The sequence below is a fragment of the Strongyloides ratti genome, assembly GCF_001040885.1.
Source record: "Strongyloides ratti genome assembly S_ratti_ED321, chromosome : X".
NCBI classification, from domain to species: Eukaryota; Metazoa; Nematoda; class Chromadorea; order Rhabditida; family Strongyloididae; genus Strongyloides; species Strongyloides ratti.
Window position 1 is genome coordinate 889,793 of NC_037309.1, and position 25,146 is coordinate 914,938.

Sequence of the window (25,146 nt, forward strand, 5' to 3'; positions counted from 1 at the left end):
ATTTATTAAAAAAAATATGTTTATATAAATTTATTAATATATAATAACACAAATAGAAAAACAAAATGAAATACTGTTGTTTTAAATTTTTGATATCTTTTATTTCAAATTTTTAAATTACAGTAAAAAATTTAAGAAGAATTTTATAATATTTTTTATAAATATAATCAAAGTTAGGATAATGGTGTGATGTAAATACGATATTTTTGTGAAAATTAATATAACTTTTAAAAATTTTAAATTTTTAAATGTTTTGATTTAAGAATATAACTAAAATTTTACATTAAATGTTAGAAATATAAAAAAAGAAATATTTTTTATTACTCAAAAATTGTTTTTATCTAACTTTCATTAAAATAATTTTTTGTTATTTAAAAAAAATGTGGATGCTCAAAAGCTTAAAAAGATTTTTTTTTATATTGAAGAACTTTTTGGAAATTCAATTCTTTTAACAAAATTGTTAAAATAATATAAATATCTAAAAATATACTTTTTTTTCATTTTATTATAAAATATTAATTATAAATTTAATAGAGTTAAAATTGAACTTAAAAAAAGTTATGCCTTTTTGAATATTTTTTTTAGCTTTAAAATTAATAAATGCTAAGATATGAATTGATATTTTATTTAATTTAAAGTTCAGGGTATGATTTGTAATATTAAAAAAATTTTTATTTCATAAAATAAAACTTAAATTATTAATCTCTTTTTTATAAAAAAAACTTTTGACTCATACCATATTCGAAATATAAAATTTTTAATTTTAAAAATTTATTTATTTGGAATCAATGAATTACTTAAGTTTTTCATTAGTATTTTTTATTATTTTGCTTAATACTAGTAGCAAACTATTTGCTAAAACAAAAAGAAGTTTTCCTTTAAATTCTGTGAAAAATCATTTCAGCTATTCACCATATTATTGGTATGAAAAAAAAGTCACTAAATATAGTTTTTTTATTTTTATAGGAATTATAAATTAATATACTATCCTTATTATGATTATTATTATTATTATTATTACAATTATCCTTTGTATTATTGGTATATTCCATATATGAAACCACATATATCATGTAAAGAATATTATGAAAGAATTATAGAAGACATTACTATTAAAAGTGGTAAAATAGAAAAACGAATTAGAGAAATTTATTGGAAATTAGATAATTTAAATGAATTCAATAGTAATTCTGATAAATATCATCATATATATTTTCATTTAAAACATGAACTTAATAAATTAGAACGAAAATTACACTATTTGAATAAATATTTAATATTTTCTTATTATAAGTATGAAAAATGTTTTTATCATGAAAAACCAACAAAACCAACTTTTAAACCAACACAATCATCACCAAAAACAACAAAACCAACTTTTAAACCAACACAATCATCACCAAAAACAACAAAACCATCACCAAAAACAACAACAAAATTTGTTGTAGAAACTATTACAACAGTAGAACATTATAATTATGTTACTACAACCATAAATATAGCAAACAAAAGCACTACAACACGCAGAAGTACAATTAATTTAACTACTACTTCTAATAAGGATAGTTCAATAATCACAACATCAGAAAATAAGCTTGTAAGTATCACAACACCAAAAATAATAACAAAACAAACTACAACACGTAGAAAGACAACCAGAAGAACTACAAAACGTAGAAAAACTACCAAAAGAACAACAAAACGTAAGACCACAACTAAATTAGCTACTACACCAAATAAAGATAGTTCAACAAGCACAACATCAGAAAATCAGCTTGTAAGTATCACAACATCAAAAGTAATAACAAAAAAAACTACAACACGTAGAAAGACAACCAGAAGAACTACAAAACGTAGAAAAACTACTAAAAGAACCACAAAACGTAAGACCACAACTAAAATGACTACAACTACAAAACCTTATGATCCTATTGAAACCACTTCAAAAAATTATGATACTACAACAAATGGTTGCATATGTGAATATGGAAAGAAAAATCCAAAATGTAAAAAATGTAGATGTTATAAGAAATCTAAAAATTATAACTGCAAAAAATATAAAAACTGTTGTGAAGATACAAAATAAAAAACTATTTGTAATGAATTGAATTAAATTTCTTTAACCATACTTACTGATTTTATTAAAGATAATTATGGTGATATATTAAAAAAAATTTTTTATTATAAATTGATAAGAATATAAATTTTTGATTTTATTATAACTTTTTAATATAATTATGTATGAAGGATTGTACGAAAAACAGGTGTTAAAGATACTCTTTTGTTAGCTTTAATGCAAAAATAAGTCGTTTTAAGTAGTGAAAAACAATAAAAATTTTAGATAGAAATATAATTATATCATAAAGAAATAAATAACTTAAATGATTAAAAACAAATTTGACTTTTTATCACGATAGAGAAAAAAAATATACTTGATTACACAATACATTTTTATAAAAAGTATCAAAAAAGGTTTATTAAAAAAAATCATTTAAAAACCAAAAATATTTCTTCAAATATTATATATTTTCTAAAAATATGTTTTTGTTAATTCATTGTGTTATTAGGTTTGTTGCAATTTTTTATCTTTATTAAATAAAATTTTGCTTAATCACTTTTTAAATATACTTTTTTATGTGGAAAAATGTTATATTTTGTTAATTTGTCAATAGCATATTTTAAATGAATAGTAAATTTCTGAAAAAAAGATAAAAAAAATTGATTAATTAAATACATTCTTTTAAATTAAATTTTTTGATGTTAAAAAATGATAACATCCAGATGTAATTTTTGATTATCGCATTTATAAAAAATATTAAAATTAATTATTTTATTTTCATTCTTGTAATACCTTTTGGAATTTTTATACATTTTTAAATTCTTGATTTATTATACTACAAAGCTTTTTTTATCATCTGTTGAAAACAGCTTCTTAATAGTTTCATTTCAAAAGAAATATAATTTATCAATAGTTCTGCTATTATCTTTTGTCAAAATGAAAGAGAGTTTTTTTTTTAATGACGTACTTTTAAAATGCTCGTTTTTACTTTTTATAAACTTTTTATTTTCTAATTAAGAACTTTTGCTATTGCATTGTAAAATTGATATATTTACTCATTTTTATTTGTTGTATATCAAAGTTCAATTTTTTAATCAGACTAAAATAAATCATTGTATAAAAATCAAATTTCTGAAACTTTAAATGAAAGCTTTAATTTTTAATTATACTTTGATTATTAAATTTCTCAATTTATATTACTACAACAATTTATTATACAAAGGATCTTAACATATAATTGACAGAATGTAAAAAAATAGAAAAAAATTTAAAAATATTCAGGTTTACAACTTGAAAAAATGACAAAATATTTTGTATTTTTATAAAGATTTTTATTCATATATTAAATAATAAATTTTACTTTAAACTAAAGTTCAAATGTCTTAAAGGAAAGAAACATTCATTCATTAAAAACATTTATTTTTATAATTTTATATATTATGACAAATTTAACATTTAAATATTTATGGAAGTTAAATTAAATAAAAAATATTAATAATATAGTTTTATACAATAAATTCTTATACTTTTCAATGACTTTTTAAGATTAACAAAAAATAATGCATAAGGAAGAATACAAAAATATTTCATTATCATATAGTTACAAATATTATCATATTATTTTTCACTAATAATATTATTTTTTTAAAGCGACCAACTTTACAGCAAAGAAAAAAGCACAGTTTTTATATATTTTAAACATTCTTATGATACAAAGTTATTAAGAAAACTATTAAATTTATATTTATTTAACAATAATATAATATAAATCCAGGAATCTAATTTATATTAAAAGTACGCATTTATTCATTTGACAATTAAACCTAAAAATTTATTTTGATATTCAAAATTTTAGGATCAAATATATATATATATAATATTTGTTAATGATTTGTTTCGACATTTTAAAAATAGACACTAGAAATTTGAAAATATCTATTACTAGAATGACTATAAGTAAAGATAAATACAAAAATAAAATTGAATATATTTATAATCATAAATTTTTATATGATTATCAAAAAACATATTGAATTTTTAAAAAACGGAGAAATGATAATGGTACAAAATTTGTAATTTTCAAAAGAAACAATTAAAGTCGTTTAATAATGCTGCTAATTTACTGCTGATTAATTTGGTAAAATTTATAAAATTATATGTAATATAATAATTACTTATATTTATTAAAATTTATGTTAACTTCAATGAAAATTTAATTAAAGTATTTATTTTTCTAATGAAAATTAAAATAATATTTTTTTTACTGTAAAAAATTTAAATATATCAAAAAGATAATTTAATTTCTAATAAATTAAGCATATGTCTCAAAAATTTTGAAAAATACAATATTGACAAAATTCAACTTTTTAAAATATGTCTGAAAAATTATTTACTATTATAAAAAAAAATTGAATAGAAATTGTAATGATACATGTAGCAAAGAAATAAGTATAAGTTATAACTTTATTTATAATTGGCTTCTGATATTTTTTAAAACAATCTATTAATTTAATAAAAAAATTGATTTTAAATAAACAGTAATGATAAACCATAATCATTAAATTTTACTTTCATTAATTACTTTGCCATATTTTATTATTGTTTAAAATTTATCATAATTATACATTTAAAAAAAATTAAATATTTATAAATTATAAAACATTAATAAAAAAAATGAAAATGAATAAGTTATCAAAAACTTGATATTTATATGTAACATTAAATTCAAAAAAATATTCACAACCTTATATGAAAAAAAAAAATATTCTATCAAGTTAATAAATTAATATAATTTAAAATATTATAACATATAACTAATGTAGTCAAATTAATTTATAATTTAAAAAAAAATTTTTAATTGTTATATTTAACTTAGATAAATTTTCTTCTTCATTTTATTATTTATAAATAAGATTCAATTAAAAACAACCTTTGGATGTATAAACATATCTTCTATTAACTATAATGTTTTTATAGAAAAATTAAAAATACCCAAAAATGTAGCTATTGATTTTTAAATATACCATAATTTATTAAAATTTTGATTTATTTTATATGAATTATAAGGAAAATTACAATAACATTTGGATTACCTTAAAATTATTTTAAGAATAAAAATCATAATTACATTAAAAATTATTATTTTTTTTATAAATATATTTGAAAATGTTTTCTATTTACCTAAATTTAATAACATTTTATAATAAGCATTTAAAAAGAGCACAAAATTTAGATAAAATTGTTTTTAAAGGATGTACAATTGAATCATAATGCTTGAATTATATAAAAGTAATTTTAAAATATTAAAAAGTAAATAAAATGTTTTACGGAAATATATTTCTTTTTTTTATTCTCATAACTGATATATCAGCTAGATATGGTCCTGCTCCAAAACGCGGTTATGGAAGTCAACAAAATAATCCCGTTCAAAATAATATTCCTGTAATAAATTATCCTTATTATCCATACTATACATATCCATATTATCCCTATATTCCGTACTATCCTCCACAATATAATATTCCATATTCATGTAAAAGATATTACAATAAAAAAATAAAACTATTAGAATTTCAACTTAAAAAAACAAATGATTATTTAAAACATCTAAAATTAAAATTAAAAGAAATAGAGGAAAATCCAAGTAAAAGTTATGAACAAAAAAAGTTATACAAAATAATAAAACAAAAAATATATTATGCTAATAAATATTTAGATAAGTATAAAAAAGAATTATCATATTTCAAGCAAAAACTTAGCAAATGTTGGGGTTATAAAACAACTACCACAAAACATTCAACAACAAAAAAATTAACTACCATAAAATCATCAACAGGAGAAATATCTACTACAAATAAACATTCAACTACAATGAATTCAACTACCATTAAACCTTCAACAACAGAAAAACCATTTACTGTTGTAATTTCAACTTCAAAAAATCCAACTACACCAAATTTGTCAACAACATTAAAGCCATCTACTATAAAAAATTCAACTACAAAAAAATCAACAACGGCGAAGCACTCTACCATAAGAAAATCTACAACCATTAAATCATCAACAGGAAAAATATCCACTACATTGAAACCATCTACTATAAAACATTCAACTACAATGAAATCAACAACTACAAAGAATTCAACAACAAAAAAATCTACTACTATTGAATCATCAACAGGAAAAATATCTACAACATTGAAACCATCTACTATAAAACATTCAACAACAGTAAAATCAACAACTATAAAGAATTCAACAACAAAAAAATCTACTACTGTTGAATCATCAACAGGAAAAATATCTACTACATTGAAACCTTCTACTATAAAACATTCAACTACAATGAAATCAACAACTATAAAGAATTCAACAACAAAAAAATCTACTACCGTTGAATCATCAACATTAAAAATATCTACTACATTGAAACCATCTACTATAAAACATTCAACAACAGTAAAATCAACAACTATAAAGAATTCAACAACAAAAAAATCTACTACTATTGAATCATCAACAGGAAAAATATCTACAACATTGAAACCATCTACTATAAAACATTCAACAACAGTAAAATCAACAACTATAAAGAATTCAACAACAAAAAAATCTACTACTGTTGAATCATCAACAAGAAAAATATCTACTACATTGAAACCTTCTACTATAAAACGTTCAACTACAATGAAATCAACAACTATAAAGAATTCAACAACAAAAAAATCTACTACTATTGAATCATCAACAGGAAAAATATCTACTACATTGAAACCTTCTACTATAAAACATTCAACAACAATGAAATCAACAACTATAAAGAATTCAACAACAAAAAAATCTACTACTATTGAATCATCAACAGGAAAAATATCTACTACATTGAAACCTTCTACTACCAAAAAACCTTCAACAACAGAAAAACCATTTACTGTTGAAAAATCAACTTTAAAAAATCCAACTACACTTAAATCTTCAACAACACTGAAACACACTGCTAGAAAATTTTTATATTTCTTTTAGTTTAGGTGACATATCTTAGACCTTTTTTAAGATAACATTTCATTAAAAATTTTTTTATTTTTTTTATTCATAAATAAATTTTTTTTATTTTTCCATCTAGAAATATAATAATATAAAAAAATCGCTCTTAATGTAAATTTTTACCAAAAGAAATTATGGGTCACCTTAACTAAAATTTAGCTAATTAAAATAATCTGTCAGCCATGTATGGTATTTTTATCATATTTAATATGTTTAAAGATAACAATTATATTATTCAAAACAAGGTAAATGTTTTTCAATTTAAAAATAAATAATAAATTCAATTTCTTAAATATAACATATACTTGATAATCTTTATAAAAATTAATTTACTTTTCAATTACTATTTGATATTTTACTTTTATTTTCTTTATAAAAAGTTAGGTTCTTTTTAACTATATAATTATTTAATTTTTATAATAACTTTTCTTCATTCATCAATCATTTTAAAATGTTTTTCTTTACCTCTTACATTGATATTGATAGTTTTAACAAACTATCAATGTTTTCTCATGTATTATTCTCCTTATATTTTTCGTTGTTTCTTGATTATTTCAAAAACAATTAAAATGAATGTTCATTTCTTTTGATATATTACTATATTAATTATAAAAATATTTTTTCTCTTTTATAATCTTTTAATGTAATTTTAATTTTGTTTTTTTTAGCAAAAATTTTATGACTTTGTAGAATCTTAATGAATTTTTCACTTTGTCATAATTTGCATTTAAAAGCTGTTTTTAATTCTAAAGCTTAATTTCATGTTCAAAGTAACATGGAATAAATAAATTGATGAATGTTGATAACTACATTAGAATCAGAATTTCTCATATAAAATAAGAAAACAAAATTAAGTAGATAATGAACATGAATAATAACAAATAAATAATTTCATTAAATGTATGTTACTGGAAATAGGTAAGTTTGCTTCAAAATTACTTTTATACATTTAAATTAAATAATAAAGTTTCATATTGTAAAATTATTCTATAACTATTTAAACATCGGTTTAATTGAATCTTTTTATTTTTATTTAATTATAATATTACTTTGTAATTATAGAAACATAGATTGTAAATCTATAAAAATACAAAAATAAATTAGAAAACAAAACAATACTACATTAACAAATATATATTTGTGTTTTAATAGAAATACTATCAATCTTATAAATATCTTTTTTTTTATAATAAATGATTATTTTTCACTTAATCTACTTATTAAATTCCCACTAAAGTAAAAAAATAATTCTTTCATAAACTTTTTTTATTTGTAATGACTTATGGCATTTAAAAAAAAAACCATTATTTGAATTATTATAATACTTTCTCTATAATAAATATAACAATATTAATTCTAATAATAAAAAATGAAGCATATTAAATTACATATTCATATTTAATATGTTTTATTATATTATTCAGTAAATTTTAAAATGTATATATTTAATATAAGTATAATAATATATATTTGATTTTAGTTCTTTCAATTTTAATAAAAGTCCTGTTAAAAATACGCATCTTTATCAACTAGTAAATGAATTTAGAATGGATGAAATAATATTTAGTTTGAATAATGGTAATAAATATTAAATATTAATTTCTAAGTTAATTTTATATTTTAATAATGAGTGATTTATTAATTTTTAATATTTATGCATAAAAAGTTATTTATTTATAGTAATAAAAAAAGGTATTTTATCATAATAGTTATAATTTTTTTAATGTGTAAACATAATTAATAATTTTTATCGTCTATATAATTAAAATGAACCTTAAATTATGAATGTGTATATTTGCAGGATAAATTTTAATTTTATATAGTTAATTAGTTATTAGCAATTTTCATTACATTTTCTCTCTTCACTTTCTGGTAAATAACAATTAGGATCATTTTCATTATCAATATAATTTCTACTTTTAAAAATTCTTCTTCTTCTAAATTGAATTCCATCACACTCTTGACTACATCTAGACCACATACCCCAATTACCTAATCTACATCCTTTACTTTCACATGGTCTATTATCACATTTTCTTTCTTGTATTAAATGTAATCCTGATGGGCATGGTGTACCTCCATTTCTTGGAAATACTTTAATTGATTTATTTCGTGTTCTTTTACCTCTTCCACAAGTTGTTGAACATTCTGACCATGGACTCCATTCATTTAATATACAATCAACTCTTTCACCACCATCTTCAATAATTGTATCTTCACCACCAAATTCACCAATTAATTGATGTCCAGGTATAACAACTTTATCAACATTCATATTTTTAACACATAATTGTTTGCATTCTTTTTCTGTTTCAAATTGATTACGATTACCTTTACATCCTGTATAAATAAATCTTTCACATTTTGATGTATTACTATTATACCAATATCTTGGAAAAACACCACCACATTGTCCTTCTGCTTTATCTTCATTACAAATTTCTAAAAAAAAAAAAATTAAATTAATATAAAATAATTTTTTTTTTCTTTAAATCTAAATGTTATTAAAAGAAAAATTACCTTCTGAATGAGCAGTTAATAAACGACGACAAGATGGCATTTGACATTTTGCTTTTTCAATTAAATTTATATTTGTACATTGTAATTCATGTTCTACATAATAAAATAATCTTGAACGAATTTTTATACCATCATCACAACTAGCAGAACATGGTGACCATTCACTCCATGATGTTGTCTTACATAATGGATTTGGTGTTACATTACAATCTTCACCATTTTCACCAATACAATCTTCAACATCTGTAAGATTAATTTTTTTACAATTATCAATTTTTGTTTCATCAAGTAATTTTCTATTACGTTTACGTTGCCCTACACCACATGTAACAGAACATGATGACCAATCTTCCCAATTTGTTGTTGTACATTCTGTTGAAAAAAGATCTGATCCATGGCATTCAGTTTGTTTTGCACTACAAAATTGTCTTTCTGTTGTTTGTCTATGACAATTAAACATTTGTGCTTTTATAGGAAATTGAAAAACTCTTGATCTCATACGTACACCTTTACCACATGTTGCTGAACATAAACTCCATGATTCCCATTCACTCATTAAACATTCTCGACGATCTTTGTATTCTTCTTCTTCAGATATACTTGTTACTTCAAATGCTTCTTTTTTATATTCTTCATCATTTCTACATCCTGTATTAATAACATTAGTTCTTTTTATTGTTAATCTTCCTAATGGTGGTATCTCATCAGAAAATTCATTATAAAATGGTGATAATTTATTTGTTTTTGTTGTGATTGGAACAATTTTATGTCTTGGTTCAGCAGGTACATTTGGTGACATATATGTAACACCATCATCTGTACCAGCATCCCATGGTAATAAATCAAAAACTCTTTCTTCAACCCATGTACAATCTGGAAGACATAAATTAATACCAGATATACCAACACACCAATCTGGTGATGGTCCAAACATAGCAGCAAGTGATGTAAAATGATGTACTTTATTAACATGAAAACTTGATTTTGTTTGCCCTTGTACTTCTGGAAACCATAATCCTTTAAGTTTTATTATTGTTCTTATTTCTCTAGCATTATCTTTCATTTCATTTTCTGCTTTAAATGTATTACCCCATTCAGCAATTTCTTTTAAACCATCACTTGCAATTTCACCAAATTTCCATAATGTATAATTATTACTATGTGATGCACCTAAGAAATCAGTAAAATGTGTAAGATGTTCTAAACTTGGATATTCTTTTGGATGTGTTTCTTTACTCCAAATACCCAAAAATTCAATATCATATTTTGCTTCAGTACATGCACAACATTTTGCATTTAAATTATCCTCTGGTATAGCCGATTCATGTGTTTCTATAAATAAAAATATTTAATAATGAAATAATAATATGATATTATGAAAAGAAAAAATTTGAAGTATACATTATGTTAATAATATATAATATATAAAAAAAAGAAGAATATATGTCGTTATAATCGTATTAACTATTGTTAATAGTTATAAAAGTAAAAAAAAAAAAAATATTTTTATAATTTTAGATAAACGTACTTTTAGCACAAAATTTTAATGTTAATAAACTATCATCAGCATACCAAATATTTCTTGATTCTATTATAGTTGCTCTAAGGAGAACACAACCATCACCACTATTTGGAGCTCTCCATAAAACACTAACTGATGTTTTTGGTCTTAAATTAGTATGTGATACACCACTTTTACGACAATTTGGTGCAATTCTAACTTCACCACGTTTTTTTGATATTTCAAATTTTCCAGCATTTTTATCATTTTCATATAATGTTGTTATACCAAAACCACGAAATGTTTGAACTGTATATTCAGTACGACGTCCTTTTAATGTTATTTTATATATCATACCAGGTATAAATCCTTCATCATCATTAATTTTTTCATCATTCTTTCCTGTTATTTCAATATAAAAACCATTATTACCAATTTTTTTTGGTCCTTTTGCTTCATAAATTTGTCTATTACATTCATATAATGATTTTTGACAATTATATAATGATGATAGTAAAATTACCAAAAATATTATATATTTATCATGTTTTTTATTATATAAAAACATTCTAAAAATTTTTATTAAAAATATAAAAAAAAATATATATATATATATATAAAATTAATAAATTATTTTACAATAAACTTTATATATATAGGATAATGCAAATGAAAATAGTAAATAGTTGTAGGATAAGTAAAAAGATAGTTGATCTATATCTATATTAATTTATAATATAGAATATTATATAGCTTAACAATTTATTAATGGCATTTTAAACTAATTGAGATCAATAGGAGTGGCTTGGTTAGTTATAAAGTAATGGGCAAATGATTTATCTTTTAATTATATAATATACTAAGGTATATAATTTTTTTAAATTAAAAATTACTACAATCTTACATATAATTTAAGAATCATGAATGAAAGTAAAAGAAAATAAATGATATTAAATTTTGCACTCTATAACTTAAAGATATTTTATAAAAATGTTTTAATTAATTAATATAATAAAAATAGTACACATATCATTTGCTTATAATCTTTTTTTTTTTCTTACTACTATTTTATTTTTATAATTAAAAATTATTGTTAATGGTTTAAGAATTATAGTATTAAAAAAATATTATATAAATATATAAGATAAAAAAAAGTTTTATCTTTATTAAGTTTTACACAAATAAAATATATTAAATTAAAGAGATTATTATTTTATTTAAAAGTTTAATATTTGCTGTTAATTTGTAAGATGAATAACAATAATGTGGAAAATGAAAATAATAAGTATTTATTTAAAAGTAAAACAGAATTTCTTACAAAAACGTTGTCAGAAGATTATCCTGGTTTAGATTTTCTTGGTGTTCACAATGTTCTTCATGCTAAAGCTTTATGGTACAAAATATTATGGATATCAATATTAGTTATTTGTTTTTGTTGTGGTGTATATACAGTTTTTAGGTAAGTTATGATAAAAACAAAAAAAAAATAAACAACAAAATTTCAATCAAAGCTATAATTATATATTTATCATTTTTTTTTAATTTAGTGTCATTAAAGAGTATCATGGAAAACCATCAGCAACAAGAATAACAGTTCATTCTGTTCATGAATTATTATTACCACAAATAACAATATGCCCTACAAATCCAATGACTTTAAATGTTGAAAAAATGGCAGAAGGTTTATTTGCCAAAAACAATCTTTCAAATTGGAATATGACAACTGTTTATAATTTTGCAAATTTTATGCTTCTTGGAAGTGGCTTTCATGTAAGTAAAATAAAATAATATTAATATAATATTATTTTAAGAAAGTTGATTTAAATTTTCTTGAAAAAGTTAATATAACTGAAATGACATATTTTTATGATATCTTTAGAAGAAATTTAACTGTATTAAATTATTTTTCAGAGGTAAATAATAATTAATTTATTTTTTTAAATATTATCCCTCCTTTTTTTTAAAGTTTTTTAATATATATGGTTTACAATGTTCTCAATTATTTAAATCATGCTCCTTAGGGAGTGAAAAATTAGATTGTTGTAAAATTATGATACCAACATATACAATAAGAAGAGGACGCTGTTTTAGGACAATTGAATTAAAACAAAAGACATTTGATGAATTAGGGAAACTAAAATTAGAAATAAGAAAACCAAAATTTATGACTAAAAATAATAAAAATATTGAAATAATAGCTTTTATTGGTGAACATAAAGAATCATTAGCACCATTTCCAAGATATTATATAAATGAAGGCTCATGGATTAGAATGAGAATATTTGCAAAGTATATTAATTTAATAGAAAGAGATGGTATTTGTACTGATGAAGTTAATTCAATAAGTAAAGCATCATGTTATTTAAGAGATTGGATGAGAACAAAAGTTGAAGATCCATTAAATTGTACTTTTCCTTTTGTTTCATTAAGTAAAGAAGTTAAATTAGATGGTTGTAGACCTGAAAAATTAGCTAAAGTTTATAGGAATATTGATGACGCAAACTACATATCACATAATGTACCATATTTATATTAAAACTTTTTTTTTTATTATTTTTTTTTTGTAGTGTATCCTGTCATGTGACAGATGGGAATATACAGTCGTAAGTGAAACACCAAAATCATTAACAAATCCAGATGATGAAAAATATATAAACTTTGACTATAGATTAGATGTATCATATAATGATCTTCAATATGATGTTATTGAGGAAGTCTTAACAATTTCATTCGCAACACTTATATCATTAATTGGTGGTCAGGTAATATATATATATATACTATTACATTTTCTATTAATAATTATTTTTTAGTTTTCTCTTTTTCTTGGTTCATCATTACTCAATTTTATTCAAGGAATAATAATGCTAGTTATACTTTCAAAACGTTTATTTAAGGTAACTCAAAGAAAGTTACATCTTGTAAGAGAAGATCATAAAAATTCTCCTAAATGTAATATTAAATTAGAAAGTATTACTAAAATAGAAGAAAAAAAGTAAACTAAAAATGGTGTAAAATTTATTTTATATATTTAAATTATATAAAATACAATTTATAATACAAATTCATATCATATTAATCTTTAAAAAAAATAAAATATTATTTAGTATAAGTTATAGGTTTTTTTTTTTTAAAATAATAAATTTAAAATATAAATTTATTAAATATTAATGAAAAAATTATAAATTTACATATAAAAAAAAAACCAAAATAAAAACGTCGTGTTATTTTATTTTATTCAATTTTCCTAATTAAATTTAGAAAAAAAATTACATTTGTATGGAAATGTTTTAAAATAATTTGTAAATTTTATTCATTTCTTGAACTCTTGATAAAATATAATTTGATAATTTATCTTATCAATTGATTTACCTAATTAAAAAAATATTATATAAATTTATGTTTGTAATCAAATTTTTATATTATTTTAATAGAATTTTATATTTAATTATAATTTTAATATATTTTATTAAATTGGACATAATAAACCTTCTACCAATCCTGGGACAATCTTTTGACGTTGTTCCAATATAATATAAGATATAAATGTTGATCGAGTGTTTTCTTATTTAATTTTTTATAAATTAAAATTAGAAAAAAAAAAATTTTAAATACTTTTATTTTTTTTTATCTATTATTTTAAAAGTAATTTTATAATTATTTGATAACATTATATAATTTTATTTATCATATTAATTTTAATAAATTTATAATTTTTTTTTCCTTATTGTAAACTTCTTTAAGAAATTATTAAACCCTCTTTATATTTATGTATATATATATTTATATTTAATAAATATATTATATATCAGTAACTCTTACCTTTTAATGTGTTACATTATATGTTGATGTAATAAAATGTAAGGCAATGAAAAGCTTATAATTTCTACTTACTAAATAAAATAGTTCCTAACATATGGCCACAAATAAATCTATAAAATATAATAGGCAGATATATAAAAAGTTGGTCTCAAAAGAAAAATATACTGATATCTTCGATTATAAAATATATATTTATATATATCTTAAATGTTTATCTCTTACTCTTGATCATTTACTCTTTACTATAGTAAAAATTTAAAAATTATATATGAATATGAAGCATTTTACTCACTCTATTGATATTATAAACATTCAATGATTGATTTAAGATATACAATATATTATAATAATGAAATGTAAATATGTTCTTCTAGTTTATTAACTTAAATAATATAATAATTTCTATTCTTAATTACATAACAATCTTCGATAACCCACACAAAACACTTTTCTTTTTAAATAATTTTTATCCTTTTCTATAAAATATTTTTATTAATATTAATATTAATTTCTTTTTTTTTTCTTCCTTAACATAAATTAATAAAAAAAAAATTTTTTTTTTAGAGACTATCATAAATATATATCCAATATGGGTATGCTTTCAACGGTTGGAGTTGATCAACAAACTTTGATGGATATTTCATCAAATATGCAAAGGTTAAAAATGTATCCATATTTTGATACAGCTCATTACCTTTTAGCTATAATTTCAGTCAGAGAAGATTTAGGTACTAATGGAACTTTTTTTTCACGTAAACATCCATTATCATGTTGGTTATCATCAATGGTTGTTTGTTTTGCCGGTAGTTTTTTAGCAAATTTTCTTCTTGGTGAACCTGTTATTGCTCCATTTAAAAGGCATGATGATATACTTCTGGCTTCTTTCATATGGTACCTTGTATTTTATTCACCATTTGATATAGTTTACAAACTCGCAAAAGTCACTCCAATCAAAATATTCTTGTCAATTTTAAAAGAAACACAACGTGCCTATAAAGTCTCTCATGGGGTAACATATGCTGCTAAATTATATCCAAATGCTTACCTTGTTCATATTGCTGTTGGTACAGCTAAAGGTGCCGGTGCTGGTATTATAAAAGTATTTGAACAACTTGTTAGAGGTGTTTGGATGCCTCAACAAAATGAAATATTAAGACCATCCTTCCAAACTAAAGCATGTGTAGCAGCAGCAATTATTTTTACATTAAATAAACATTCTATTTATATAACAACTTCATATGATTTAATATATCTTGTAAGTTTTTTATTTTTACTAATTATATATATTTATATCTTTTTATAGGCTATTGTTGCATTCTTTGTTTATTTTAAATTAAGTTCAATCTTCCTTAATGTTCATGATGCCTTTGCACCATTTGAAAATCTTTTTTGTGCCATTTTTATGGGAGGAATATGGGACGCGCTTACAAGGTATTTTTAAAAAAATATATATATCTAAATATATAATTATTAATTTATTTTAGAGCTCTTGCTGCTAGTCGTGAAAGAAAAGCAGCAAATGGAAAAGTTGAAAATAATAGTATAACACCAGAAAGTAAAAAAGAACAATAAAAATGTTATATTTTATTTAAAAAAATTTTCAAAAAAAAATATCACAAAATATAGTATCATTTTATATATAGTAATTAAAGAAGTTTTACTAATTAAAATAAAATGTTAGGCAAAAATGGTATCTTTTTTTCTATTTCTTAAAATATATTAAAAGGTTATTATTATGAATTTTAATTCAATATATTTTTTTTTATTAGTTTGTAAAAATTTTTCTTCAAAATAGTTTGTTAAATTTAAATAAATATACATTTTATATTTGAAAAAAAAAAATTATTTTTAGAACAATTTATATTTATCATTTATTTATACTATGTGATTGTATAAATAATATACAGTTTTATAAACAAAAATATCATATCATTATATATTTGTTAATATCAAAACTTGTCACGTTTGAATGGGCATATTAAACATAATTGTTTAGATTAAATTTTAATATATCATTCAATGCACAATGAACATTTATAGTTAAATAAAAGTTAAAATTACTTTTATAATTATTACATTGAATACTAAAATTTTAAAAAAAAAGAAGAAGAATTAACATACTAATAATATCCCATAACGATATTTAGTGGTAAAATGAAAAGTTTAATTAGATAAAGTGTCAAGTCGAGTAAATTATATTTTTACTATATTAATTATCATTTTTTTTTTATAAATTTCATCAAAAATAATCTATTTATTTTTTTGTAATAAATACAAATTGTTTCATTTATTTAAATTTTATGTATATTATCATTTTTATAAAAAATATATTACAAATCAAAGTCGATAATTGATAGAAGTTGTTTAAAGTTTTATTTTATTATTACATGACAATATTTAAATAAATATGACCCATTTAAATATTTATTAAAAAAAATTGGCATTTTATTTATATTATTTTATTGAAATGTCATTGCATTTATATTATTTATTTAAATATTGTCATGTACTTTTAATATTTATGTTTAAAATATATAATAATTTTTAAATGACATTATCTTTCAGAAATTTTTATTATGAAAGAGGCTGAATCAGAGGTTGAATTTGGTGCTTCAATTTTAATTGGCAGTGAGGATTACTGTAGAACTTGTGTTAATGGATTACCAGTAACACCATCTTCTATAAGATTACTTGGTAGATTTCAAAAATTGTTAACAATTAAACACAACAATTTATGCCAATATATTGAATTAATTAGGTCTCAAAATTGTGAGTATTAATAGTTTCTAAATAAATTTAATTAATTTTTAGCTGTTAATATTGTTTTTGTCATTTCTGAACATTACTCAAAAGTATTACCATGGGAAGAATTAGATGAAAATTTGATAATACCAATGATGATACAACTTATTAATTGTATAAATTATTTACATTCTCAAGATATAATTATTGGTTATTTAGCAACAGATAATGTCCTTATCACTCCATCAAAAAATTTTGACTTGACAGTTAAACTTTGCCAATATGGTTTAAATTATATAACAGGAAATGGAAAAGATATTAATTATTTGATTTGTGATGCATATTTTTTATCACCAGAAAGAATTGTAAAAATGATACCTGGTAATTATAAATCACCAGCAACAAAAAAATCAGATATTTGGTCTTTGGGAATTATAATGATAGAATTTTTTATTAAAATACCACTTCGCAATCTATGGTCACTTCAACAGTACACTTCTATTCTTCATACATTTTGTCAAAAATCTCAAAAAAAATCAAATAGCTTTTTAAGTTATTTAATACAAGCAATTAAAATTGCTATGCCAACACTTTCAATAAATATTGATGATAAAGTAATGAAAATAATTGAGAAATGTCTTGAATTTTTACCAAGTATGAGACCAACTGCTGAAACAATATATAATGAAATAAAAAATATTACTAAAAATGATAATGATGATGAAAATAATTTAGAATTTAAAAATCATATAAAAGAAGTTACCAAAATATTAGATTCACAAAATTTAGAAGGTCTTAAAGTTTATAGACCATTAAATGAATTATTTTTTTTATGGAAATTATGTGGTAGTAATATTGAAAGTATATTAAAACCTATTGAACAAAAATTTGCAAGAGTTATTATTGATGAATATAATGTATGTGGAAAAAATTTAGAAAATTCATTAAGAACATCATTTAAATTAATTATTTTACCAAGTAGTAATTTAAAAAGTCGTTTAAAAAAATTAAATATAGATGAAATTAATAATTATAGTAGTGATCAAGCTGAAACACCCAATAAATATGTTGAATACATTGGACAAACATTAATTGTTAAAGAAAGAAATATTGAATATCAATCATATCGTATGAGATTAATGAGAGATTTATTATTGGCATATCCATTTACATTAGAAATACTTAAAACTGAATGTAAAAAAGATATTCCACCTGTTTATCGTGGACAATTATGGGCTGCATTATTAGATGTACATGATGATATTAAAATTGATTTTGATCAATTAGATACTTTTACTGAACAACCATCTGATCGTCAACTTATGGTAGATATACCAAGATGTCATCAATACGAAGAATTAATGACATCACCAGTAGCAAATAATCAGTTAAAAAAACTTCTTAAAGCATGGCTTTTAGCAAACCCTGAATATGTCTATTGGCAAGGATTGGACTCTTTAGCAGCACCATTTTTGGTACATCATTTTAATAATCTACCAAAAGCTTTTGGTTGTTTACAAAATTTTATTCAAAGATATCTTAAAAATTTTTTTCTTAAAGATAATTCTCATATAATTCAAGAATATTTGGCAATTTTTACACAATTATTAGCATTTATTGATTCTGAATTATATTACCACTTAAATAGAATGGATTTTTGTGCAGAATTATTTGCAATTCCATGGTTTTTGACGTGTTTTGCTCATGTATTACCATTGCATAAATTATTTCATCTTTGGGATACATTACTTTTGACAGATTCAAGTTTTACACTTTTTATTGGAATAGCAATTCTTATGCAAATGAGACAACAACTTTTAGATTCACAATTTAATGATGCAATTTTACTTTTTAGTGATTTACCAGATTTATCAATTGATAAAATTGTAGCAGATTCATTATGTTATTATCATTCAGTACCACCAAGTTGTGGACATAGAAAACATTCCTCAGAACATCTTAGAGAAAATGCAACACCATTAACAAATATTTCATTAAATGAGTTAAAAACATTTCATTCACCAAGAATTTCTCCAACAGATTTAATTAATTTAATTGATCATAATAGAGTTCTTCTTTTAGATATTCGTTCAACAACAGAATTTAATATATTTTCATTACCAAATTCAATTAATTTTGCTAAAAATTGTTATGATTTTAATTCGTCAAATTTTTATACATCAATAAAATCTCAATTATCAATTGCAGCTAGTCGTAAGCAAGTGATTTGCATAATAGATTCATTTTTATCAGATGAATGTAAAAAAGTAATTTATTACTATTCATATTTTTTTAATTAAACAATACATTTTTAGGTCTCAACACAATTAATTAAATTTGGTTATAATTTTGTATGTATTCTTGATGATAGTGACAGTTTTTTGCATGAAATATCAATGAAAAATTGTTAGAAAATGAATTATAATAAGACAATGTTATAATGACTTACAAATTAATCATTCATTTTTAACTTTATTTTAACTATTATTTATTAAATTATATTATATATATATATTCATTTTTATATATAGATATATATATTTTTATTAAATATTTATTATATTTACTTATGTACCTCAAAAAAAAAAGTATAAATTATCCAAATAAATGTATATAAATATGTGTTTATGTATTTAGGAAAAAAAATTTATATATTTAATTTTATTTGTATTAAAAACAAAATGTAACTTATTTAAAATAAATTATTATTTGATACAATGTTTAATGTACATATATTAAGAAATTTTTTTTAGAATTTTTCAATAATATTTATTACTTTTAATTTTTTTTCAATATTTAAACATTATATATAAAGATAACTATCTGATATTTCTTTTTTCATTAAATTACAAATGAATATAATGAAAAGCTTAAACAGCTAATCTTTGAATGATTAAAATATTGGTAATTTAATGAAAAAACAAAATAAATTATTTTGTCATAGTAAGTATTTTTTTTATTTAAATTCATATTATCCTTTATTTTTGTACAATTCTTCTTATTTTTATTTTATAACTATCTTTATACTTCTTAATAAATAATCTTTTTTCTATGTTTTATACTTATTGAAATGTTTAGTTCTTCATTACAAATGTACACTTATAATTTTTTTTTCTGATACATCATTTTATCATGCAATTTAACAATACAATTTCATTTTTTTTTTTTTGAAATATATATGTAAGAAGAAATCATTAAAATAAACTTTTTTTTTTGAATATTGAATTTTAAATATCTCAAAGATTTAAAAAACAAAAATTATTAATTAAATAAATATAATTCAAGTACATTAATTTATTTTAATCAGTGAAAAGAAAAATAGCAATAAATATTTTTAATTATTTATTATTATATCTATAAATGATAGTTAAAAAGATATGAATTATATTTAAAATATTAATTTTTACAAAACATTAAGTACAAATATTTATAAGTGTAAAACAATTGTTGCTAGAAACTATTTAACCTTATTACTTATCTCTTTTAAAAACAAAAAAAAAAAATTTTTTTTTTAAATTAATATTTTATTTTCCCTACTAAAATCATTATATTTTCAATTTATGTTACTTACCATATGTCTCGTCATTTTTCCCCTTCTTCCGATATACATTATATTTATTAAACAAAATTTTTATCTTTTATTCAACTACTAATATGTACATATTTTATTTAGCTTTTAATTTACTTATTAATTTATTAAATAAAGTAATTTTTTTCACATTCAAATAATACGGAAGAAATAATAGTTTGTTTGAGACTTCCTCATATCAATCTTAATTCATTTCAAAATATATGTTTTTTTTTTCTTTTTAAATAGCCAAATAATTTTTATATTTCGTCATTTTTTATATTATATATAAAATATCCTTTTTTTTCATTTATTTTTATTCTTTTAATCAAATGGTTTTAAAGCTGTTAAGTATTTGAAATTATCTTATTAATTTTTAAAAATTTATATCACCTTGCAAATATTAATTTCATTATATTTGATTTATAAAAGTTAAAACATAAAACTAAATAATATTATACTAATAACTTTTTTTATATATAAAAATGTATTTTATATTTATTTTATATGTTTCTTTTTTATTAGCAATTAGGTAAAAAAAAAAAGAAATACATAAAATATTTTTTCATTTCATTTTCATGTTTGCCAAAAAGTTTAATATAACAAAATATTTTTAAAAAATGTATCCTTTCCTGTGGGTATATTTTTGATCTAAAAATAAATTAACTTAAAGAAAAAAAAACTAAAGTTTTAGAAATTAAAACTAATAATATACTTTATTATTAAACAATATTGAAAAAAATATATATATCCTTTTAAATTATTAATTAATTATATCCAATTAAATAAAAAAGTTTTTGGAATAGAAAAGTTTTATTTTATAATATAAATATCATTTTTTAATATCGTCATTTTAATTTTATTTATATTTTATAAACGATAAAATAAAAAAGATATATTGCTTTAAATTCCTGTTGAAATATTCACGTTTGTAATAAATATTAACTTATTTCTTTTTTACAATAAATTGGCATATTAAATAAATTTAAAAATATATCTATATTAAGATATATGATTTGTTTTTTTTTATTATATAAAATTTTGATAATTCAATATTAATTTTTATTTATCTTATTAATATTTATTAGATTAGAGATAAATTTTAACTATATCTCACCTTTCAATTCTCAATTACATTCCATTAAAAAGCCATTATTAAAAATGAATAGAAAAAGAATATAGTTTTTTTATTTAACTTATTATTTATATTACAAATACATAACATAAAAATATATGCTTTTATATATAATATAAATATAGTTTTTTTTTTAAATGACAATTAAATAGAAAAAAATATTATTTTTGAACTTCAAAATATTATAAACTAAAGTACGTTAAACGTATTCAAATTTTAAAATAATATAAAATTTAACAGGAACATTATTAATAGAAAAAATTATATATTATGTAAATATAGTGAAAAATATAAATTTATGCTTATTTTTCTTAGAAAAAGTTATTAATTTATTCATTAAACATGACCTTACTATGAGTTCTATTTTATAAATATATTAATTTTTAAATTGATAATTAAATATGTTCGGGAGTTGTCAAACTTCTGTTTATTAACTTTTCTAATTATATTTGCTTGAATAATCATTTATTCTACCAGTATTTATAAAAATAAAATATAATTTTAAAGAATGTTATAATATTAAAATTTATATCTCTGAAAAAAAAAAGTATTTTTTTTTCTTAAAATGTTTATAAAATGATTAAGTCAAACCCTCCTATTTATTATAATAACCTTTAAAAGCGAGACCTTCTATTTATTTAGATATTTTCTACATTATACATTAACCTCTCTCTTTTGTGATATAAATGTTATAATTGAGATTATATTTTTATGTTAAAATTAATGAACAAAATATATCCGCTAAACCATATATATTTTAACAAATTAAAATTTCAAACTAAAGTAAATTTTCTTTATCAATAAAAATTATATATACTTCATATTTATATGTCCTCATCTTATTTCTACAAATAAATACAAAATTATTCAAAAAAAATATAAAAATTATTTATTATTGTTTTCACTCAAAAAGAAAGTACTTTTTAACCGCATGTTTTATGTTTAGTTTTTATATTTTGATTTGAAAAAAGTTTAAATATAAGTTTAGTCAATCGAAAATATGTTAAAAAAAGACTTATAAATTATTTTAACAATTATATTTATTTCCATAACATTAAATCCTTAGATTATTATTTTTTTTTTTATTAATTTTATTTAAACTTCATCATATTTTTCATTTTATAATCTGTTCTTTAATCATTTTTATTAAAGTATTTAAATTTTTTACTTTTTAAAAATTATTATTTTATAGAGCTTGTCATGAGTTTGATGTATAGGCGTTCTACAAAAATACCAAATTTAAAAAAACCATCTGTTTCAAGAACTATAAGTGTAACTAATAATGAATTAGATTATTCATTACTTGAAATTAATAGCTGTCCTAATTCTCCAGCTGTAAAAAAGGTAAAAAACTTTTTTTTAATATTAAATATAAATTTTTAATTAAAACAAACTTTGGTTATTATTTTTATATGCTTATTATATATTTTTATATTCAGGTGTTTCGTCTTGTTGTAGTTGGCTCAGCTAGAACTGGTAAAACAGCAATAGTAAGCAGATTTTTAAATGAAGGTTTTGAAGAAAGATACATTCCAACAATTGAAAATTTTCATCGTAAAATATATAAACGTGGTGGTGATGTTTATCAATTAGATATTGTTGATTGTTCAGGAATGGATCCATTTCCTGCTGCTAGAAAATTATCATATGCTACAGGTTATTTAATATCTAATAATATTAATTAAAATATTATTATTTTTTTTTATAAATTTTAGGTGATATGTTTATTTTAGTCAGTAGTGTTGATCATTCTGAATCATTAAATCATATGTTAGATTTATATGATCAAATAATTGAATGTAAAGTTTCTAGAGGTTTACCAGTATCAAATGTTCCTATGGTATTTGTACTTAATAAAGCAGACCTTCCTCGTGTTAAATGGTATTATAATGAAGCTGAATTTACTAATAAAGTAATACAAACAACAAGTAGTACAAGTAAAAGTTTAATATGTTCAGCTAAATTAAATGATAATATGGAACAATTAATAATTAATCTTTTTCAACAAGCAAAACTTCCAAAATTTATGTGTTTTGGTAATCATAAAGCTTTACGTTCTAAACATTCTGCTGATGATGATTGTAATGACTCTCCCAGTACTAAGGGACACTTATTAAGAAGAATGAGGGAAAAATTTTCTCGAGAAAATGAAGATGAATGGTAAGTATATCATTAAATAGTAAAAATTTTTATCATTACTTAGTAATCTTTTTGAGGAAAATATTAAAAAAAAATTAGCATTATATAAACATTTAATATTTTATGTATATTAACAAATTTTTATCTCTTCTTCAAAATATATCTCATTATATTAAGATAGATTTTTTTTTTTCGTCAACTTTATCTAAATAAAAAAGAAAAAAAAAATTTTTATTCATTACATTAAACTATATATGATATAATAATATATATATATATAAATTTTTTTTTAGTTATACTCAATTAAATGCACGGCGCTCCAGTTTAAGAACAGATTTGTTATTAACAAGAGCTAAAAGTATGGAAAGGCGCAATAAGTCAAATAATAATAATATTGGACATAGAATATCTATTAAACATAATAATCGCAATGAAGAATTGTACGTTGTTGAAACAATAACTAATGTTGATAATCATTCAAAAAAATGTGTTATTATGTAAATAATATGATAAAAATATTTTAAATATAAAAATAATTTTGTGGCACAAATATAATATTTTGATTATAAAATATTAATAATAATTTAATTGATACTTTTGGAATATTTAAATTAATA

General features: G+C 20.1%; 7 protein-coding genes across 7 annotated transcripts; 6 read left to right on the plus strand and 1 right to left on the minus strand.

Annotated features, from left to right (window-relative positions):
- Positions 1–788: 788 nt before the first annotated feature.
- SRAE_X000018500 (Hypothetical protein) lies at positions 789–2,086 on the plus strand (the record flags this gene model as incomplete). Its single annotated transcript, XM_024644499.1, has 2 exons — positions 789–922; positions 967–2,086. The coding sequence occupies 2 exons, from the start codon at positions 789–791 to the stop codon at positions 2,084–2,086; spliced, it is 1,254 nt and encodes a 417-aa protein (XP_024510051.1).
- A 3,291-nt stretch (positions 2,087–5,377) lies between these two features.
- Positions 5,378–7,081, plus strand: SRAE_X000018600 (Mucin 18B; the record flags this gene model as incomplete). Its single annotated transcript, XM_024644500.1, has 1 exon — positions 5,378–7,081. One exon carries the CDS (start codon positions 5,378–5,380, stop codon positions 7,079–7,081), a length of 1,704 nt encoding a protein of 567 aa, XP_024510052.1.
- Positions 7,082–8,936: 1,855 nt separating this feature from the next.
- Positions 8,937–11,691, minus strand: SRAE_X000018700 (Thrombospondin, type 1 repeat and Proteinase inhibitor I2, Kunitz metazoa domain and Reeler domain and Spondin, N-terminal domain-containing protein; the record flags this gene model as incomplete). The annotated part of the gene is made up of 3 exons (XM_024644501.1): positions 8,937–9,544; positions 9,623–10,954; positions 11,151–11,691. The coding sequence occupies 3 exons, from the start codon at positions 11,689–11,691 to the stop codon at positions 8,937–8,939; spliced, it is 2,481 nt and encodes an 826-aa protein (XP_024510053.1).
- Positions 11,692–12,373: 682 nt separating this feature from the next.
- On the plus strand, positions 12,374–14,122 carry SRAE_X000018800 (Na+ channel, amiloride-sensitive family-containing protein; the record flags this gene model as incomplete). Its single annotated transcript, XM_024644502.1, has 6 exons — positions 12,374–12,582; positions 12,671–12,893; positions 12,935–13,036; positions 13,090–13,641; positions 13,691–13,885; positions 13,937–14,122. The coding sequence occupies 6 exons, from the start codon at positions 12,374–12,376 to the stop codon at positions 14,120–14,122; spliced, it is 1,467 nt and encodes a 488-aa protein (XP_024510054.1).
- A 1,412-nt stretch (positions 14,123–15,534) lies between these two features.
- On the plus strand, positions 15,535–16,517 carry SRAE_X000018900 (TRIC channel family-containing protein; the record flags this gene model as incomplete). The annotated part of the gene is made up of 3 exons (XM_024644503.1): positions 15,535–16,200; positions 16,249–16,376; positions 16,430–16,517. The coding sequence occupies 3 exons, from the start codon at positions 15,535–15,537 to the stop codon at positions 16,515–16,517; spliced, it is 882 nt and encodes a 293-aa protein (XP_024510055.1).
- A 1,004-nt stretch (positions 16,518–17,521) lies between these two features.
- Positions 17,522–20,098, plus strand: SRAE_X000019000 (Rab-GTPase-TBC domain and Protein kinase domain and Rhodanese-like domain and Serine/threonine-/dual specificity protein kinase, catalytic domain and Protein kinase-like domain-containing protein; the record flags this gene model as incomplete). Its single annotated transcript, XM_024644504.1, has 4 exons — positions 17,522–17,714; positions 17,757–17,861; positions 17,907–19,954; positions 20,003–20,098. The coding sequence occupies 4 exons, from the start codon at positions 17,522–17,524 to the stop codon at positions 20,096–20,098; spliced, it is 2,442 nt and encodes an 813-aa protein (XP_024510056.1).
- Positions 20,099–20,599: 501 nt separating this feature from the next.
- Positions 20,600–25,030, plus strand: SRAE_X000019100 (Small GTPase superfamily and Small GTPase superfamily, Rho type and Small GTPase superfamily, Rab type and Small GTP-binding protein domain and Small GTPase superfamily, Ras type and P-loop containing nucleoside triphosphate hydrolase domain-containing protein; the record flags this gene model as incomplete). The annotated part of the gene is made up of 5 exons (XM_024644505.1): positions 20,600–20,630; positions 23,583–23,734; positions 23,830–24,046; positions 24,106–24,550; positions 24,823–25,030. 5 exons carry the CDS (start codon positions 20,600–20,602, stop codon positions 25,028–25,030), a joined length of 1,053 nt encoding a protein of 350 aa, XP_024510057.1.
- Positions 25,031–25,146: the final 116 nt, after the last annotated feature.